The 19,253-nt window shown below is 38.9% G+C and overlaps 1 protein-coding gene across 5 annotated transcripts in view; it reads left to right on the top strand.

Moving 5' to 3' along the window:
* The window catches only part of LOC129012220 (uncharacterized), a 320,478-nt gene that overhangs the window by 88,308 nt on the left and 212,917 nt on the right, over positions 1-19,253 (top strand). Inside the window, exons 2-3 of one of the 5 annotated variants that reach the window (XM_054447699.1) lie at positions 10,396-10,513; positions 11,268-11,540. The exons of 3 other annotated variants lie outside the window; for them this stretch is intronic. In XM_054447699.1, coding sequence (XP_054303674.1) covers positions 10,396-10,513; positions 11,268-11,433 — 284 coding nt within the window. In that variant the 3' untranslated portion in view covers positions 11,434-11,540. Of the gene's footprint in view, positions 1-10,368; positions 10,514-11,267; positions 11,541-19,253 lie in introns of those variants that run through there. One more of the 5 variants, XM_054447700.2, reaches the window with a different exon arrangement.

The raw sequence follows: 19,253 nt of genomic DNA, 5'->3' as shown, positions 1-19,253 counted from the left end.
TAACTATAACACATGTTGTGATTGTCATTTGTCTTAGTCTGTTTTGTGCAGCTGTCACAGAATACCATAGCCTGGGTCATTTATAAAAGAACAGAAATTTATTTCTCACAGCTCTGGAGGCTGGAAAGTCCAAGATCAAGGCACTGGCATCTGGAGTCCTCACTTCTGGGTATATGTGCACAAAAAATAACATAAATATTTTGAAGAGATATCTGCACCCTCATCTTCCTTGCAGTATTATTCACAATAGTGAAGATACAGAAACAAACTGTTCATTGACAGATGAGTGGACTAAAAAATGTGGTATATGTATGTGTGTGTGTAAAGATATATATATGAATATTATTCTCAGAAGAAGGAGATCTTACAATTTGTGACAACATGGATGAGCCTGCAGGACGTTATACAAGTGAAATAAGCTAGACACAGAGAGAAAAATACAGTATGATATCACTTATATGTGGAATCTAAAAATGTCAAACTTTAGAAGCAGAGAGGAGAGTGGTGTCTGCCAGGGACTGGGATGTGGTGAAAAATAGGGAGATACTGGAAGATAAATAAGTTCTGGGTATCTAAACTACATCATGATGACTCTAGTTAATAATACTGCATTGTTTACTTGAAATTCTATAGCAGATTTTAAGTGTCCTCGCTACACACACATACACACATACAGAGTATAACTATGGATGGTGGTGGATATTAATTAATTTGACTGTGATAATCAGGATACAATACATATGTAATCAAATCAGCACATGGTTCACCTGGGATATGTACGATTTTATTTGTCAATTAAACTTTTTTAAAAAAAGAAATACATTAAAAATGTCTCATAGGTGTCTGTACATGGTATAAAACCACTCCAACTTTAAGAGCCTTATGCAATCTGATCACTGAAGTTGCTTGGTGACTGAACACTTACTTTTCTAGTTATGGCACAGTTCCATGCGCCAACAAACAATTCGACAAATAAATGTGCAAGGACAATAGGTTGCCATGGAAGGCAGTATTACAATGCCCAGAGTCATCTAGCTCTATGACAGTGATGCATTAATGAGATATTTCAGCAGTTAGTGTGCTCTGGAAAAGTGTGTGCCTGCAAGGCTATGTATGTTCCCCTCTTAACACTTAACATAAGAATCTCATTTTGAGGTAGTTACTTTGTACATCATCATGCGAGATAAAATATAGATGGATATTTTCATAATGCATCTTTTTTTTAAAAAAAGCAGATATTGCAAATGCATCACTTTATTGTTCTTGTTATATATCCTGTGGGTGTAAGAATAATGGTTCCATTAGAATTTTATGTATCTCCTGAACCAGGGAATGGTCAATTATTGGCAACAATCACATTCCCCACACCTCCCTAATGGCTAGTGGCCCACACTGTAAATTAAGTACAAGACATAGAGCAAGCAGAAAATGTGGACCCCTGCTTTGGCTAATTTAAAAGGTGTTTCATAACATTAACCCTGCATGGAGAAATTTCTGTCAGTTGCCACGGTACCATAGGAATATGTGTAGAGTATGGATGTCAGATTTGGGTGCTGCATTTTGAGACTGCCATTAACTATCTGGATGGTTACCAGGATAATGAAGGATGTGGAAACCACACTGAATGGTTGAGTGATTGGTTGGAGGATATGGGATGATTTTGCTCAGGTAAAGGAAAATTTGGGGAAGACATCACAGCTGCCTTCAAATATTTGAAAGCCTGTGAAGGAAAGCTGACAACTTCTGCTTTAAGTGGTCATAATTTGAACCATAGTTAGAAATTACAGGTTAGAAATCAGGCTCCATATAAGAAGGAGCTTTAAAATAATTAGAGCTATCCACCAAAGCAATGGTCTACTCTGCGAAGAAGTACATGTGTACTCTTTAACATATCATTTCTTTGGAAATGTTCAAACAAACCCTGATGAATGTGATTGTGGATAGGTTTATTATATAGCAGGAAGAGTTAGACTAGATGATATTTTGGGTTCCTTTTATCTTAGGATTTACCTGACTTTCCCTCTTTCCCTCATGCCTTTGCTGTTTTGCTTTTGCACATTATTCTCAAATAGAAAGAATCTTCAGCAAAGAAACAGAGAGACTGACAATAATATTTCATTCATTCCACAGCCATACCTGTGTACCTTACATGTGCAAGCCACCCCTATGTGGGAGAAATTCATGGAGACTGTGGGTGCTTGTTTTTATAGTTTGGTTCTGCAACATTATCCTGTAATATCAATGAAAGTATAAATTAAGATCATACTAAATGGTCTCTTGGAGTTGATCAGACCAAGGAGGCTTTTGCTTCCTGTCATATACTACAGACCGACTGCTAGATGTGGCCTCATGCCACCTGTTCTGTCTTTTGACCCTCACTTAGCTTCAGCTCAGTGTACCTGGTCGATAGCATAGTCTACACAATCTTAAAAAAAATTGCTGTTGCAAAGCATTTCAGAATGCATCCTTTTGGTTCTGGTAGCCTAGTTTCAAACTTTTTGGAGTTTTAAGGTAAGATTTATTCCCCCTAGAAAAGTTGATTGCAGAGTGCTGGTGAGCTCCCATAATTGAAAGTGTCAGGGGTCACTTGTGAAAGGAGGTAGAGCCGGCAGCTCTGCTCTGACAACTGAATAGATTTGCTGTTTAGTAACTACATCTTCACATTTGGTGAAATCTCCATCTCTGGCCTTGGGCCAAGTGCTCTGTGAGTACTCACTGAATGTGAGTTGGCAGAAATGATTTGTTCAGAGGCTATTTCCATGTAGCCCGTTCAGATTCACGCACACTTTATTGGCTTGGCAATTTTTCTACTTAGGCTTAATAGAGGCTTTCTCCAGGACGGCATGGGAATGAGGGGTTGGGATTGTACTATGTCAAACTGTGTGTTCCAGCTTTTGACTAGCTATTGGAAATTGCAAGAATTTCTGGGAACATCATAAATGTGTTCTACAAAGTTTTTAAAATTCATTTCAACTTTGAAAAGACAATGTAAGTTACACAGAACATTTTTGGAGTTTCAAGAACTACAAAATATTAGGAGAATTAGACAATATCTGCTTAGGTTTGGGGAAAAATGGATATTAATTGAGAAGTTATGAAGACTAATATATTGGATAAAATAATGCTTTGATAAAAACAATAGTAGTGCCATACTTTCACTACTTCTTTTCAATTGAAGAAAAAAAATAGAAGAAACAGGCTGATGTATCCTGTGTTTGGTGATTCTGCTGGCAGAAGTAGTGAGGAAAAAGACTGAATTTGCTTTTAACCAACTACATATCCCAGAAATGTATAGTTATGGCATAGAGATAACATGTTGAAAGTGTTCTTAGTATTTGTCAAAAAGAAGGGAGTGTGGAAGAGGAAAAGCTCTCCAGCCCTGGGTTATTGGGACTTAGGTTGCATTTCTGACCCCAGTAGGGTGTTCTTTGTCCCTTAGACCTGCCAGACTCTGTCTTTGTGGGTTGACTACAGGCAGCACATTGCTCTTGTTCTCCAAACCAAAGTCAGCTATGTCAATCTCATTTCATTTTCAGCTTGTGTGAAGCCATTCTCTTCAATATTTTTGACACACAGTCTTAGATCAGATCCATATGCTTATTAATTCCAAGAGAAATCCAGTGGAAATCCGATCTGGGCAATTTATGACTCCTCAAACCCTGGAAAGATTATGAAAATCTTTTAATAATAAAATACAATATGCAGTTATTCCAGAAATTTTTGCTCACTTATCTTCATAACCATAAATTATTTCATACCTAATTACAAACAGGCAGACTGAATAATTGTCTTCATTGAGGGATGTTTGACACTGAGAAAATATAGCCTTACTTTATAAACCTTTTAATGTTCAGACTATAAATATGTCACAGCTAAGGAGTACTGCATCTTTAAGTGTATTAAAGCCACTCTTGTGTAACCAAACATAATGGGATTTTTAAATGAATTATAACTAAAGTACTTAACAAACAACTTTTTAAACTTTCAACATGAGTAAAGCTATTTGAAACTGTCCATTTTGTATTAAATGTCCAAAGTATATTCTTAGCCATTTGGCAAAAACTTTGTATTGGTGGAGGCTTTGTCAAGATATAGATTTAATAGAAATTAAATTATTTGATAGAAAATTTAATAGCTGTTCTCCCCTCATATGCATAAGCTATCACATCAATGAGGTGTCAGAGCTCTGTTTGTGTTTGGGAGAGTTTTGGAACAAAAGCAATGCATATGCATTTAATGTAATAAGAGGATTGTCCATCTGTATTCTGGTGCCTTGGAATGAAGTAATGAAGTTGTTAAAAACACAAGCCCTTTCCTTTTCAATTCACACCACAGAATGGCTGTCTGGACCTTGGAAAGTAGGAGTCTGAATCTTTATCTAGTCAGTCAGGCATTCATTGCCCTGTGTATGTTATTTCAGAATTCTTATGACAGATTGTAATAGCCAGTTTATATAAATCTTCAGTTGACATCAAGATTGGTTCTTAAACTCTAGAAGATCAAGGACTCTGTTTTGATCACCACTGTATTCTGGAAAATAATAATTAAATGAACATGTTTTGAATGAATGAATGAATGAATGCATACACATTTATTGAAGTGTTGCTTGTTGGAATTTGGAAATATAAGGACAAGCAAAAAGCCCTTGCTGTCAAGGACCCTACTCTTCAAAATAGAGAATGATTCCATCAGGTTGTGAATCTGGAGAGCTTCAAAGAGAAATGTAGTGAATCCAAGCACCATCTGCTGTTTTGCTTTGGTGTTTAACAGGCAGTGACTTTGTGCAAGATGTACTGCCAGAGCATCTGGATACAGCATTCTAGGCCTGACGGTTATAAAGGTGTGTTGACCTGCCTTGGGCCCAATTTAATCATGGGCAGAAGGACCCTACACTCCTAAATTTATGAGAAACCACTGCATTGTAAAGTCCTTTTGGTAGCAGAAAAAGGGGTGCCACCTTCATCTGAAAGAGATGTGTTGGCCATGTCCATCAAAACCCATTGAGGTGACAGTCTCTGTGCAGTGGCATGAGGAATAATGTGAATGACCCTACTAGGGAATCACTTTGCAGTATTTGAGCCCTGCTCTCAGAATAGAATGTTTTCTATTGAATTCATTGCAACACCAGTAGCCCAAGATCCAAGGTGTGTATATTCGAGGCCTAGACTGGGGCCTTTGTTATAATCCCCATTGATTCTGGGTCAGGGAGGAACAAGTTATTGAGCTTGGGCACTGCACAAATCTCAGCTGTGATTCCAGTGAGCTAAGAAAAAGTCAACCCTAAAATAAATTATTGAATCTTATATCCTTAAGCACAATTCTATTCCAACAATAAGAAATAACCTACTACATGAAGCAAAACCTTCTTTACCACTAGGAACTGATTACAACAATCTGAAAGACAAAAAAATCTTCCTTTCTTTCTGCAACTTCTCTGATGATATATTCTAAATTTAGAGTATAAGCGTGGGGACCTAGTTAATATTTTTATTTGATAAATAACAAACATCTCAGGCAATGGGGGAAATTCTAACCAAAGGAAGAGCAAAGGATTTAAGTGGTCTTCCCTTGTTCCCCCACTGCTTGTTGTTTAAAAAAAAAAAAAAAAAAAATTCAGATCTTTCTCCTTGTCCAATGGTGTTTTCTTCTTATCAGAACATCAGGAAATATAAAACTGAGGTTGACTGGGGTTCATGCTTTTCACTTCATCTTTCTGGTATCACTTCTATGAATGCAGTTATTCTGGGAATAAAATTCATCCTTTGGCCTAGATGATGGTGAGAGAGAATGCCCCCCTCCAGCTATTTGAGATTGTGAGTTGTTATCATGGATTAAAGAAAGATTACAAAACAGAACAGAGCAAAACAAGCAGGGCAGGTGGTACTGGATGGGATGGTCATCTGCTGGGTTATTTCAAAGGAGGGCTCCATAGGGATATTTCATACTATAGGGGAGTTTTGCTTAAAAATATGTACATTCCTTTTTCCTCCCATCAACTTTGCCCTCTTGTCTCATCAACTCATTTCCAATAAAGTTGATTGTCTGATGCTGCTATGCTTCAAAAAAGAGACCTCTGTGGACTTCTCTTTTTGCTTTATTTATGATAGCAAGAGCCAAAGCACACAGGGCCTGTTGAGTGTTATCAATGAGAGAAGTCAAAGAGAGTTTGTTTTATGCCAGGAAGAATCTGAAAGTCTTTATTGATTTTACTTGTTAAATTTAAGAACTAAATATTTTCCTTTTTCTAAAACTCAATGGATAAAGAGTGATGTGAATAAAGTCCAATGGGTCAGCCAAGGAGGTCACACCTAAAGAATGTTTCACATCAGCTGTTATCATTTCTGTATGTGTGTACACACATACCACTCAGAGGATGGAGCACACAAATCATAATAGCAAAAGTCCCATAATAATTCTGAAGCCTTGGGGAGACCACAGAAAGTTGCTATTGGGTTGCATATTGGACTTGATCTCTCATAATTTAATGTGTGGCCTGGCAAGGTTAGGTGGAGAGGACCTTGTGGAGCTGAGCTCCTTGGATGGCCTCCATTGCTCTCTCAAAGCCCTGGGACAAAAGTCCCTTTTCTATGTGTGTGGTGTGGAGGGCAAGTTACATGATCTTCTCTTTAAAATCCTCATCCCTTTGAAATGGGAATCTCCTGCTTCTGTCTCTGGATCATAGAGCTGAACACTGAGTCAGCCAAGCAAGCTTCCTTGATGTTAGACAGGATAGTATAGGGTTTAGAGCATGGAGTCTAGATCCAGAGTGCTAGCTGCAAATACTGGCTTTGCCATTGACCAGCAGCCAGCTGGGAGTAAGTTCTACTAACCTAGGAGCAGGGAAGGTTCTTCACCTGTAAGATGGGGGCATAATGCAGGCTGTGCCTGAAACAAAGTAGTGCTGCAGGACTTATTGTTATTATTGACACTATTATTCACTCATTCATCCATTTCTGAATCCAATACATATTCACTCAGTGCCAACTCTATATAAGACACTGTGTGCTAGGATCTAGGCTGTAGTGGTAAAAATCAATAAGCTTTTCCTTTCTTAGAGATTCCAATTTGGCATGGGGAGACAACATGTAAAAAACGTAGATATATTATTAAGATAATTTCAGATTTAATAAGTGCTAGTGATAAGTGTGATAAGAAGGAAATAAAGCAGGGTAACTGGAGAATATATGGTGGGGACTTCTTTGGATCAAGGTACTCAAAGATGCCCCCGCCCAGGATCAGAAGCAATTTTACCACAAAGAGAATGAACCATGGGCTTCAGGGACCTTCTTGTGCCCAGGCCCCTTCCAAGGCTGCAGATGTGTTTTTATGTGTAGTTGTGTGCTCTTTTTCATAAAAGATTCCTAAAGGTGTATAAGTTTCAGATCCCATAAAACCTGGATGTGCCTCTGCTGATGCAGTAATAAGTGAGGAACCACTTGATGGTAAGTGGGGGCAGCATGTCCCAGAGGAAGTGCCTTCCAGGTAGCGGCAGCCAAGAGCTTCAAGCTGGAGGAATGTCAAGAGGCCAGTGTGGTGAGGGCCAAGTGAGCTTAGAGAGACAGACAGGTAGGGCCTTGCTAACTGAGTAAGCGAGCTCTTCAGGTTTGCTCTAGGTGTTGATGTTGTGGGTTGCATGTGTCTCCTCCCAAAAAGATATGTTGAAGTCCTGAGGCTCAGAATCAGAATGTAATCTTATTTGGAAATGTCATTTTAACTCTATTATATCAATAAAGATGCTATCATTAGGGTGGGCCTAATAAAAAGGCCTGGTGTCCTTATGAAAAGGGGAGGTTTGGGCACAGACAACCATAGATAGAAGATGAACGAAGACACAGACACAATGCCATTTGAAGCTAGAGAAATAGAAAGATTCCTCTGTGAGCCGAGGAATGCCAAAAATTGCTAGCACACCACAGAAGCTAGAGGAGGCAGAGAGGGATTTTCAGAGGGGTGGTGGCCCTGCCAACACCTTGATTTCAGACTTCTAGCCTCCAGAATTGTAAGACAATAAATTTTTGTCCTTTAAAACCACCCAGTTTGTGGTACTTTATCATAGTCCCTAGAAAACAAATATAGATGAAGAGACATTGGAGGATTTTAAGTCTACGAGTGACAGGATTTACATTTACCTAAGATGACATATGCTTTGTAAAGAGTACATTGAAAGGAAGTGGAAGAAAATAAACCAGTCTAGGACTTGCAGGGATCCAGGTCTTAGGTGATGTTGGCAGGGACTGTGGTCATGGCTGTGGAAACAGAAAAAAGTAGATGGGCCTTATTAAGGTAGGGGTGAGAAAAAAAAAGAAAAATGTTGATGATTCCCAGATGAATTTTTGACAATTGACCTGATGAGATTTGCCAGTGGGTTGGACATGGGGAGTAAGGATGACTAAATCCTTGAGATTTTCCATCCATCTTACCTAGTATGTGGTCTGTCTTCTAGCTGAGAAACATTCAAAGTGCCTCTGAAATCCTTACTCACCAATTTCATGGCACCATTTCACTTAATAATCTCTCTTGTTTATTAACTTTAATGGCATTGTATCATTTAGTTCCCATGCTACAAGGAAATCTATTATGCCAGATGGTTCCACAAATAATGATCGTCATACTTACGTGAGTTGTACATGAGTGCACTATTTATTTTTGCTGATTACTGGTGCAGTTTTGAACCCATTAAAGCCCTAAAGCTCTGCCAATAGACACCTAAATAAGGCCCTATAATCTTGAAGAAGAATTTAGTATGTGGTTGTTGAGCTACTAAACTCTCCCCAGCTACACTACTGTTTCAGTCATTGAAGTTTAATGGAGGAGAAAATCAGAATGTATTGATTTTCTCTTCTGCCCCTTGAAAGAGGCATTCCAAGTTGTTTTTATGATGTTTTGAAGCACACGTGACAGTGCCTTTTAAGGATTAGAGAAAATCCAAATCTGCTACATGAACGTAGAGCCAGCTTTCACTTGGGGTTTGGCTTGGATCTAATGTAAAGCCATGTGTCAGGAACACGAGGCAGAGGGAAATTGGGACAGACTTTCTCTCCTTAGAAGCACGTGTGTGTGTGTGTGTGTGTGTGTGTGTGTGTGTGTGTGTGTTCATGTGCCAAGCATTCTGACCACAGGTCAGATTCAAGCACTGAATTTTCCATGCTGATTTCAAGGATTGTACTTCAGCTCTGCGAAACTTTTGGACATTTGCTCACAGCTCCTTTTTACAATTTTGTATGTAAAAAATATCCCTAGAAATAACCCCTTATAGTTTTAAATTCCCCTAAAGCTACTGCCAGACACCTCTTCCTTTGTCCCTTTCCTTTTTTTCCACTACCTTTTTTTTTTTTCTCTCTTCCTCTCTATTAATTTAGATCAGGAGGTCACATATTTTTGGGGTCATGGATATGAAAGATTACAGAAACTTGCCCAAGCAAAAATGTTTTAATGATGAACATATGTCAGTGGGCCACAAGGCACATTTAGTAAGAGTTTGTGGGCACAGACACGTTGTTGAAATAGAGCACTGGGGTGGGAGTAGCTGAATCTGGGATTTATTTCTGACTTTTACTACCTCTCTGACCCTCAGATTTTTTTTATCTATGAAAGATGTGGATAATGATCATTGTAGTGAAGGTCTGATGAAACAATATATGTGAAAGGACTTAACAAACTGTTAAGTGCTAGATGCAAGTGAGGTATTGCTACTAGGGATGTCTAAAATAAAATACTATGCTGACTTGGAACGAATTTCAGGATTTATTGTGAAGTAAAACTAAGCAAAACAAAAAGCAATATGTATGGTGTGATTTGCATTTATGTGAATTTTTATTTAAAAGAAAACCAGAAGTAACATGTGCATTTGTGTCCAGTGCATAGAAAAATGATGAGAAGAGCCAGCCACTGTGGCTCACACCTGTAATCCCAGTACTTTGAGAGGCTGAGGTGGGTGGATCACCTGAGGTCAGGAGTTCCACACTAGCCTGGCCAACATGGCGAAACCTTGTCTCTACTAAAAATACAAAAACTAGCTGGGCGTGGTGGCGTGTGCCTGTAATTCAGCTACTCGGGGGGCTGAGGCAGGAGAATCACTTGAACCAAGGAGCAGGAGGTTGCAATGGGCTGAGATTGAGCCACTGCACTCCAGCCTGGGCGACAGAGTGTGACTCTATCTCAAAAAGAAAGCAAGAAAGAAAAATGATGGGATGGATGTGGTGCACAGATCTGTGGTGATATCTCAGACAGGAGACACTGGTTATCCCTGCGGAAGGAACAAGCTGGAGCCAGCTAAGGGGACACTTTGCATATTCAACTCCCATATTGCATGACAGGGATGTTTTATGTCTTGTTGACCCTTGAACAGCATGGGTTTGAACTGCATGGTTTCACTCATATGTGGATTTTCTTCAGCTGCTGCTGCCCCTGAGACAGTAAGACCGACTCCTCCTCTTTCTCCTCCTCCTCATCCTACTCTATGTGAAGACAAGAATGAAGATCTTTGTGATGATCCACTTCCAATGAATGATTAGTAAATATATTTTCTCTTTCTGATGATATTCTTAATAATATTTTCTTTTCTCTAGCTTACTTCATTGTAAGAATCAGTTTATCATACATATAATACACAAATATGTGTTAATTGACTGCTTATGTTATCACTGAGGCACCTGGTCAACAGTAGGCTTTTAGTAAAGTTTGTGGGGATTGAAAAGTTATAATTGAATTTTCAACTGTGCAGGGGTTTGGCATCCTTAACTCCCATGTTGTTCAAGTGTCAGCTGTATTACTGAATAAAATACAGATAAAATAAAACCAAATTAAGCCTTTTAAGTTAAAAATGTAATCACTAAGAGACTGTGGTCAACAATGGAGGTCATGACAATAAAATTCTGCTTTTGTTATTTATCCAAGTTACATTTTTTCATTCATCTCCTCAGTCAGCAACAAATACTTCTTCAGTACTTTGTGTCAGTTCTGAAGTCTACTAGGCACTGATCCTCCCCCAAAAATACAATGGAATGGTTTCTTTGTAGTTGGCATCCTTTACAATGTTTAAATTCTTGGGACATCCTGGACTGTAAGGGAAACAAATATTTCCAATAGGATGAAGATAAAACTATATTTAAAGATCAAGAATTGTGGCATGTCTGGTTACCTACTCAATATTCATTTCACCTTCTTTCCTATAAAGAGGATCTTGATTGTGTTCAGACAGTAACACACCCAGAACCTCAGGTCGTGATCATGAGATCCTGTTGTCTCTTTTGTTATTTCCCTTGTAGCTATGAGTATCCACGTGACCTGGACCTGGGTGAGTGGGTCCTAGAAAAATTTTTGCTTTCTTACTACTCTTCCTTCTTCCCACTGGAATGTAAATGTAAAGGGTGGAGCTGCAGCAGCCATCTTGCTATCACAAAAGAAAGACTGAGAGAACAGCAGAAGAGTTGACCTTAATGTTGTTGAACCACTGAATCAATGCTGTAAACAATCTATCTCCAAAATTCTTGGTATGTGAGAAACTAAACTACTGTTTATTTAAGTTGGGTTGTCTGTTAAGTGCAGCTGAATGTCTTCGTAATTGATACAGAAATGCATTTAAAAAATAGCATGCATACTTTTTAGTATGAGCTAAGAAAATAAGTAAGAACACAGCACATTGAACCCAATTTTGCATATGCAATCCCCAAAGAACCCTTGTACACTTCTGTAGAATATTAATGTGAAACCTAAGTTTGGGGAATGTCTCTGATGAGAAGTTGGGAAACAGAAATAGATGAGACTGATCTATGGTGCAAAGATAAATTTTGGTTAGAAAAGAGCAAGAACATGCACAAAAATGTGTGGCAGAACCAGGCTGTGGGCAGGAACGAGAGGAGCTGTCTACTATGGTTGTAATTAATATGACTGCTGAGGACAAAGCTCTGATTTTTTTATCTGGCCCAAATTCCTATCTAAGGTGTCTGGAGAGTCATGCCTTACAAACCATACATTCTCATCAGATAGGTTTTATTTAACCCCATATATTGTGACTTACTTTCCATTCTGACTCTGGCATAACATTATGTGACAAAAAGAAAGTCAAAATATTTTACCCCAAAACATCTTTCTTTGTCATATTTTGAAATGGCCCTGCAAATCTGTCCTTTGTGGGGGGAAATTTGTATCTGTAAAGAATCTCTATTAACATAGCTATATCTTTTTCTTCCTGGCCCTGCCCTCCCAATCCTAAAGAGATTAAGTAAGAGTCTAGCACCTTTTAAAGGTCTGAATAGGAAACGTTTGTCATCTATTCCCCCTAAGAACAGCCACTGTAAGACTTCAAAAGAACTTTGGTCTCCACAATCTTTTATCTTAACCTGAACATTTCTTTTCTATGGAACCCAGGTCTTTAGGCAAACTCAACCAATTGTCAACCAGAAAATGTTTAAATGTTTCTATAGCCTGAAAGCCGCCTCCTCCCCACGACCATCCCATTCCACTTTGAGTTGTCTGGTCTTTCTAGACAAAACCAATGTATTTCTTAAATGTATTTGTTTCATGTCTCATGCCTCCCTAAAATGTACAAAACCAAGCTGTGTCCAACCACCTTGGGCACATGTCCTCAGGACCTTCTGAGGGCTGTGTCACCGGATGTGGTCATTCATATTTGGCTCAGAGTAAATCTCTTCAAATATTTTACAGAGTTTGACTCTTTTTCTTGACACATAACTGCCCAAGGGGTTCACCTTGCCTGCTGCCTAGACAGAGCCGATTCATCAAGATGGGGGAATTGTAATAGAGAAAGAGTAATTCACGCAAAGCCGGCTGTGCAGGAGACTGGAGATTTTTTATTACTCAAATCAGTCTTCCTGAGCATTCAGGGAGCAGAGTTTTTAAGGATAACTTGGTGGGTGGGAGAAGCCAGTGAGCCAGGAATGCTGATTGGTCAGGGACGAAATCAGAGGGTGTTGAAACAGTCTTCTTGTCCTGAGTCAGTTCCTGAGTGGGGGCCACAAGATCAGATGAGCCAGTTAATTGATCTGGGTGGTGCCAACTGATCCATCAAGTGCAGGGTCTGCAAAATATCTCAAGCACTGATCTTAGGAGCAGTTTATGGAGGGTCAGAATCTTGTAGCCTGCAGCTGCATGACTCCTAATCCATAATTTCTAATATTGTGGCTAATGTTGGTCTAATCCCCAGGCAAGAAGGAAGTCTGCTTTGGGAAAGGGCTGTTACTGTCTTTGTTTAAACTGTAAACTACAAACTAAGTTTCTCCTTAAGTTAGTTCAGCTTATGCCCAGGAATGAACAAGGACAACTTGGAGGATGGAAGCAAGATGGAGTCCGTGAAATGAGATGTCTTCCACTGTCTCAGTCATATTTTGCAAAGGCAATTTCAGACACGGCCAAATATTTCCCATTTTCCTTCTTAACAGATAGGGTTGCCAGATTTAAAAATACAGATGCCCAGTTAAATCTGAATTTTAGATAAACAATGAATGACTTTTGAGTATAAAGCATGTCCCATGTAATATCTAGGATTATTTATCTCAAAAGTTATTCGTCATTTATCTGAAATTCAAATTTAACTAGACATCCTGTATTTAATCTGGCAACCCAATTTTCAGGCCTGTGCTGGAACTCTATTTCTTAATCTCTTCTAGTTCAGATATCAACTAACTAATTGCTTCCTCAGTGTCCAGTCTTACAGAAGAGTTCTTGTTAACCTTGTACCCTGGACTGGAGGAGCTCAGGTTCCATCTACTACTCTCTTTCATCCAACGATGAGACTGGAAGTTGCATTGTTTTGTGCCTTAGGTTTTCTCACCTGGGTTTAGGCTAGTTACTTCTTGACATCATAATTAGATCCTAAAATTGAATTGTTCAATAATAGATACATGCAAAATCTGGAGTCCAGCAGTGAAACAAAATGTAAAACAATTTACAGGGCCTGACATTTGGCTTTGAAGCAAATATTAGGAAATGGTCTTCCCCTAAGTGTTCAAGAAATGGGAGTGGATTCACCTTTCAGAAGGTATCTAGTTCAGTAATCGGAAGGGTTCTAGAAACAGCAGGGTATTGTTATGACAGAGGCACATAAATTGGTGAAATTAAGTGAGCAAGTGCGCTTAACACAGAACCTTTGTTCTCCAAAAGTAGGTTATCACTGCTTGTCAGTGAGTTTTGTGAAAAGAGTTCCTTCCCTTTTCTCAGTATGTGTGATGTTGATTTCTTTTTATTGTCTGTGCTTTCTCCATATATATTTAGAGATAAAAAAAAGTGAGTCATGGCATGTTAGGTTGACTTAGACCCACTGTGGATTCTCTGGTGTGGTTTGTTTTATCCGTTCTTGAATTTGGGTGGAGGCTGGAATCAGAGGAAAGGTACAGTGGGAGGGGCAGGCAGAGATGAGGCTGGCTTGGGCCATGGTACTTCAAATCAGATCCCCGGCCGAGTGTCACAATCTGCTGCAGGGCACCACATCGGGCAGCACGCATTCAAAATTGAATGCCACTGGCGTTATCAGATGAGCTGCCCATCAGCACTGTGCCCATGCCTGATGCAGTTTGGCTCTGCAGACCTTCTCACGTAAATCTTCATCTAAATTAGAAGGAGAAGAGATAGTCAGCTTCGGATTTCTGCCAGGCTTTAATTAATCCTCTAGACACAGGCAGGATCTGTCTCACTTGTTCCTTTTCTTTGCCAGCAAAATGACACTTAAGGAAGAAGGTACCTCTGAACACGGTGCTACATCCCTGAAAAACTTTCATAAATATGCCCAGCTGTTTCCCCAATCTCCTCTCTGTGTCGCCTGCAAATCACTGATTAATTTGCACACAGCTGCTACAGATTCTAGAAAGACAAGCTCCTTAATACCAGTGTTGCTGGTATTAAGCCTCTAATTTCCCTAAGTGAAAAGTTTCTAAAGCTGTTCAAATTGTCTGAGGAAGCTGCAAAGGCTGGGTGGCTGGGCTTCCTCTGTGCTTGTCTGACAGACTCACTGTCTTGATGAAAAATCCACTCAACCATCCTGTGTCTGTTCTCTGAAATCTAGGAGCTATCAAGCCACCGTTTGGCACTTTTTCTTGAAGCCTGTTTTGAAAACCTATTAGTGAAAGGCACAAAAAAGGAGACAGTGTATTGTCATGGATAGGACCTTGAATTGTAGTCAAAGAAACTGAAGTTACAATCGCTTCTTTTCTGCCTAGCTTGGCCTCAGGCCCTGTACTTACTGTAATAATTGAGCCTACCTCAAAATGCTCTTGGGTTATTTAATGAGTTAGTATATTCAACAGGAAAATCTTAAAGTGTTTTCATTGCCTTTTTCCTCATTCACCGCCTAAGGGAAATTTGGAATCCTCTTGCCTGCTCCCGTTTTGTGCAAATCAGGATAAGGGGATGAGAAGGCAGTTTGGAAAAATCGGAAGACCATCTGGAATTCCCTTGGGAACGGCAAAGATCTACTTCTGGAAGAGAATTATAACTGCAGAGAGATGAGAGGAAGAGGGAGGATAGGAGAATGGACTGAATACTTGAGAAAGTACTTGGGAACCTGTGAAGAGAGGAATGGGGTGAGGGATCACGTCTCCTGTGCTCTGCCACTTGGGACAGAGCAAGAAGAGGAAAGATGAAGGAATACATGTGGCTGTGAGTTATTAATAAACTTACTGGAGTTTTTCAATTCTTTTTGGATGTTGGAGCCACTGAAGCATTTTGGACGTGGAAATGATGTGGCCATAGCTTTGTTTTATGGTGATTACAAGGCAGGATGCAATATTCCCTGGGGAAGGAGAGCCTAGGAGAAGATAGACCATCATAAAAATAGACTAGAGAGGAGATAAGGACTTAGTGACTGGGTATTTAGTGGCACAGTCGGCAATCACTGAGATGAGCAGATGGCGTTAGAATTGGGTCCTTCTTCTAATGATTCTACTAATTACAGATACTTTTCCTCCCTGCTGACTATATTCTTCTTATTCCTGAAAGTCCAATTCCGATTCTTCCCCTCCTTGAAGTCTCTTCACCATTCTGAACAGCATCATTTCTGAAATTCAGATTTCTGAATCAAAGCCTGTTCCTCTATCTTCATATCCATCCACCATTATTGAATTATTTCCTGGCCCAGATCCATTTTTCAATTAGATTGCAAACTCTTCGAAGACGGTTAATCTATAGCTCTCTCTCTCTTTTATCCTTGGTACCAAGCACACTGCTAAAAACAAATAAATAACTATTAGATTGAACTGAGTTGAGTTTCAGGGTGCACCTGAAACTCAGGATGACTGGTAAAAAAAAAAACTACTAGGGAAGGATAAGAAGGAAAGAAGTATTAGAAACATAGGCGATGTATATAGATGATCCTTGAATATTCCATGACAATGAAACTCGTCTTGTAGTATCTTTGAAGAATTTAGAAAAATCAGCTTAGTATAACATAAATATATACGGTGAGTCACAATCTCTGCTAAGCTAAGAACTGACCATTCCTTGAAGCATATAAAGAAATGAATGAGTCACTGTTTTGATACACCCATGTGTGAGTTGCTCCTTCTTTAATGGAAGCCTGTCCAAAGAGACTTTAATTTATTAATACAGATGGTTTAGGTGGTTATACATTTATTGAATTTCTATAATCTTGTTTCTTCGAAAATCCTGAAATGATTCCTTGAGAAGCCATTATCTTAGTTTAAATATTTTGTTGTTGTTGCTTAATTTCATGAATTGAATCAAGGAAACAGAGTCCCTAAGTACAGAAATCAAAACTCTCCACCTTCCAAGAGCACAAAAGGTGAAGTCTGTGTTTGACAATGATCAGGGAGAAATGTAGGGGAGGGGAAATGTGTATGAGAAAATAAAGAGCAAGTTTAGCAACTTTCGGGGTATTTGGTTTGTGTGTATTTTTACAGAGAACTTTAAGAAGCAGAGAAGTTGAAAGGTGAGGTCGGTGGCTGGAAAATCTTAATTTTCCGTTTCACATGAATAAACTGAGATCCAGGAAGATGACATCATTTGAAAATAACCAGTTAAATAATGCTGGTTTGGTCATTGGGGGAATCTGGCTTTAAAATATTTATCATATAAAAGCTTACAAGATCTGTGCATGAAGGAGTGTCTACTCCTATAAAAAAGGAATTATTTACTTAACAGAAGTTGTTTCTTTCCGAAGGTTTCTTTAAAAACCACGCCAGCCAGTGCACTTAAATTCAGATTTGATTTTTAAACATTTGATTTACCCATTATTTTTTTCAAGAATTCTTCAATCGTATAAAAACATATTGAAATTCAGGCAAAGGTAGGCCAGTTCAGTTTTAACTTGAATTAGAAATGACCAAAGTGTCTAAAAAGGCACTATTTCCTCCAGATCAGCTTGTATTTAACTTTGTTTCTTTACAAAGTGGAACTTTTTTCTTTTTTTTTTTTTCACTTTGTGTGACTTCCCAGTAAAGATAGATATTTTTAGGTGTGATTCAGCTTTAGCTTCTATTTTCTTATCTGCCTAAGATGCGGTGGTTCAAAACCAATTTACTCGGCTAATTCTTTCCTCTGTCATCATTGTAATTATTTCCCATAGGCTTTGGCCAAACAATTCTTTCTCCATCATGTGGTTTCAGCTCAGCTGAAAGTTTGTGTCCACAAAGTCAGTTGCCATGGTAACAGCTGGGCTGTTACCAGCTCTATATTAAGTCTTTGCTGCAAGGAAAGGAAAAGGGAAATGAGTGGGGGTGGAGGGAAATAAGGTGGCCATTTCTACGTATCTGTTTTTAAGTAATTTATCTCATCCCTGTTATAGTTAATTCTTTTGCACGATTCTCTCCTTTTAAGGACCTTGAGTTCCACTATATTCATCATCTTATGCACATTTATAATTTAATTGATATTTATTGGGAAGGAACCATAAAGTGTGGTCTAGCAGAAGCTCACTAATTCTTTCATTTGTATGTGTACTTTATAAATACAGATTGAGCACCTGCCCTGTGCTAGGCCAGGTTTTAGGATCTGTACTCAGCAGTGAGAAAGTCAGATGAGTTGGTGGCTCTCCCAGAGCATACATTCTAATGGAGGAGTCAGGCAGTGAAAAGTGAATGCATCAATAAGATGGATTCAGATAATGACATGTTATATAAAGAAGATAAAGTAGAGCGCTACGTTAGAGCAAAGGGAAGTGTTTGAAAGAGCACTTGCGGAAAGCTTGAAGAGTGGACATTGCAGCTGTTTCCTCAGCGATGAGAAGCAGAGGAGCATGTGAACACCACAGGGAAAGATTTTCCAGGTGGAGGGAACAGCACATGTGAGAGAACTGAGGCATGAAATTGCTTGAAAATATTTAACAACTAAAAGTGACCGAGTCTGGAGAGTAGGAAGCAGGGGAACGAAGAGCCAGAGAGGAGATCTCAGATGCAAGCAGGAGTCCAATGATTGGTGGCAACAACCAGAGCCAACTTCATATGCGTATGACCTGTGAAGTCACACAGGGCCTCCAAATCAGAAGGGTACTGCCTCTGGTTTAATACTCTGCTGCGGCTGTCTTGAAATTCTTAATAGTTTTATTTTTGAACTTGTGTTTTGCCAAATGATATCTGATGGGACAACGGAGCATGCATGTGGGCAGAGGAGATACGCACAGTGCGTCTGACTGCTGTCACCCCATTCGTATATAGAGCTCTTGATGCCTTATCAATGCAGAATTCTGGTGGCCCCACCATATGTGGAGTTTAGCAAGACTTAAAGAAGTACGAAGTAATTGTGCTATATTAATGACTCTATAATCAGAGGCACTGTTGCCCTAGATTCTCCATGCACTCCTTTGGAACCAGAACTTGTTTTGAATAGAGAAAAAAGGCAATGGCATTCTAGAAAACACTAAGGACAAAGGCACTCTATCATATTCTTTCTCACTCATGTTTCTTCCCTCTATTAGTCAACCACTTGTTATGAAAGTGATGACATCAAATGAAAGGAATAACTTATAGTTCATTTTCCTTTCAGTCCTTCCTTATTTATCAGTAAGCCAAAGGTAGAGAGAGTGGCATCTTACAAGTGAAATAAAAATAGTTAAGTTGTGCACTTATCCTGTTTAAATGAAACGTATATACATGTATGAATTCTCAAATACAGAGATCTTGTGATTTCACATAGAAATTAAATGTACTTATATTTGCGTTTAAAGCTGGCATTGCATAATATAAAAATACATGGTAAAATTCACGTTAATTTACATTTTTAATTTTTCTTTAATGAGAATAACATTAAGTAGCAAGTAAAAATGACCATAAAATATAGAGGGAGAG

The sequence above is a fragment of the Pongo pygmaeus genome, chromosome 15, assembly GCF_028885625.2.
Source record: "Pongo pygmaeus isolate AG05252 chromosome 15, NHGRI_mPonPyg2-v2.0_pri, whole genome shotgun sequence".
Taxonomy (NCBI): Eukaryota; Metazoa; Chordata; class Mammalia; order Primates; family Hominidae; genus Pongo; species Pongo pygmaeus.
Note: the sequence above shows the minus strand (reverse complement) of the source record. Positions and strands in the feature narration are given on the sequence as shown.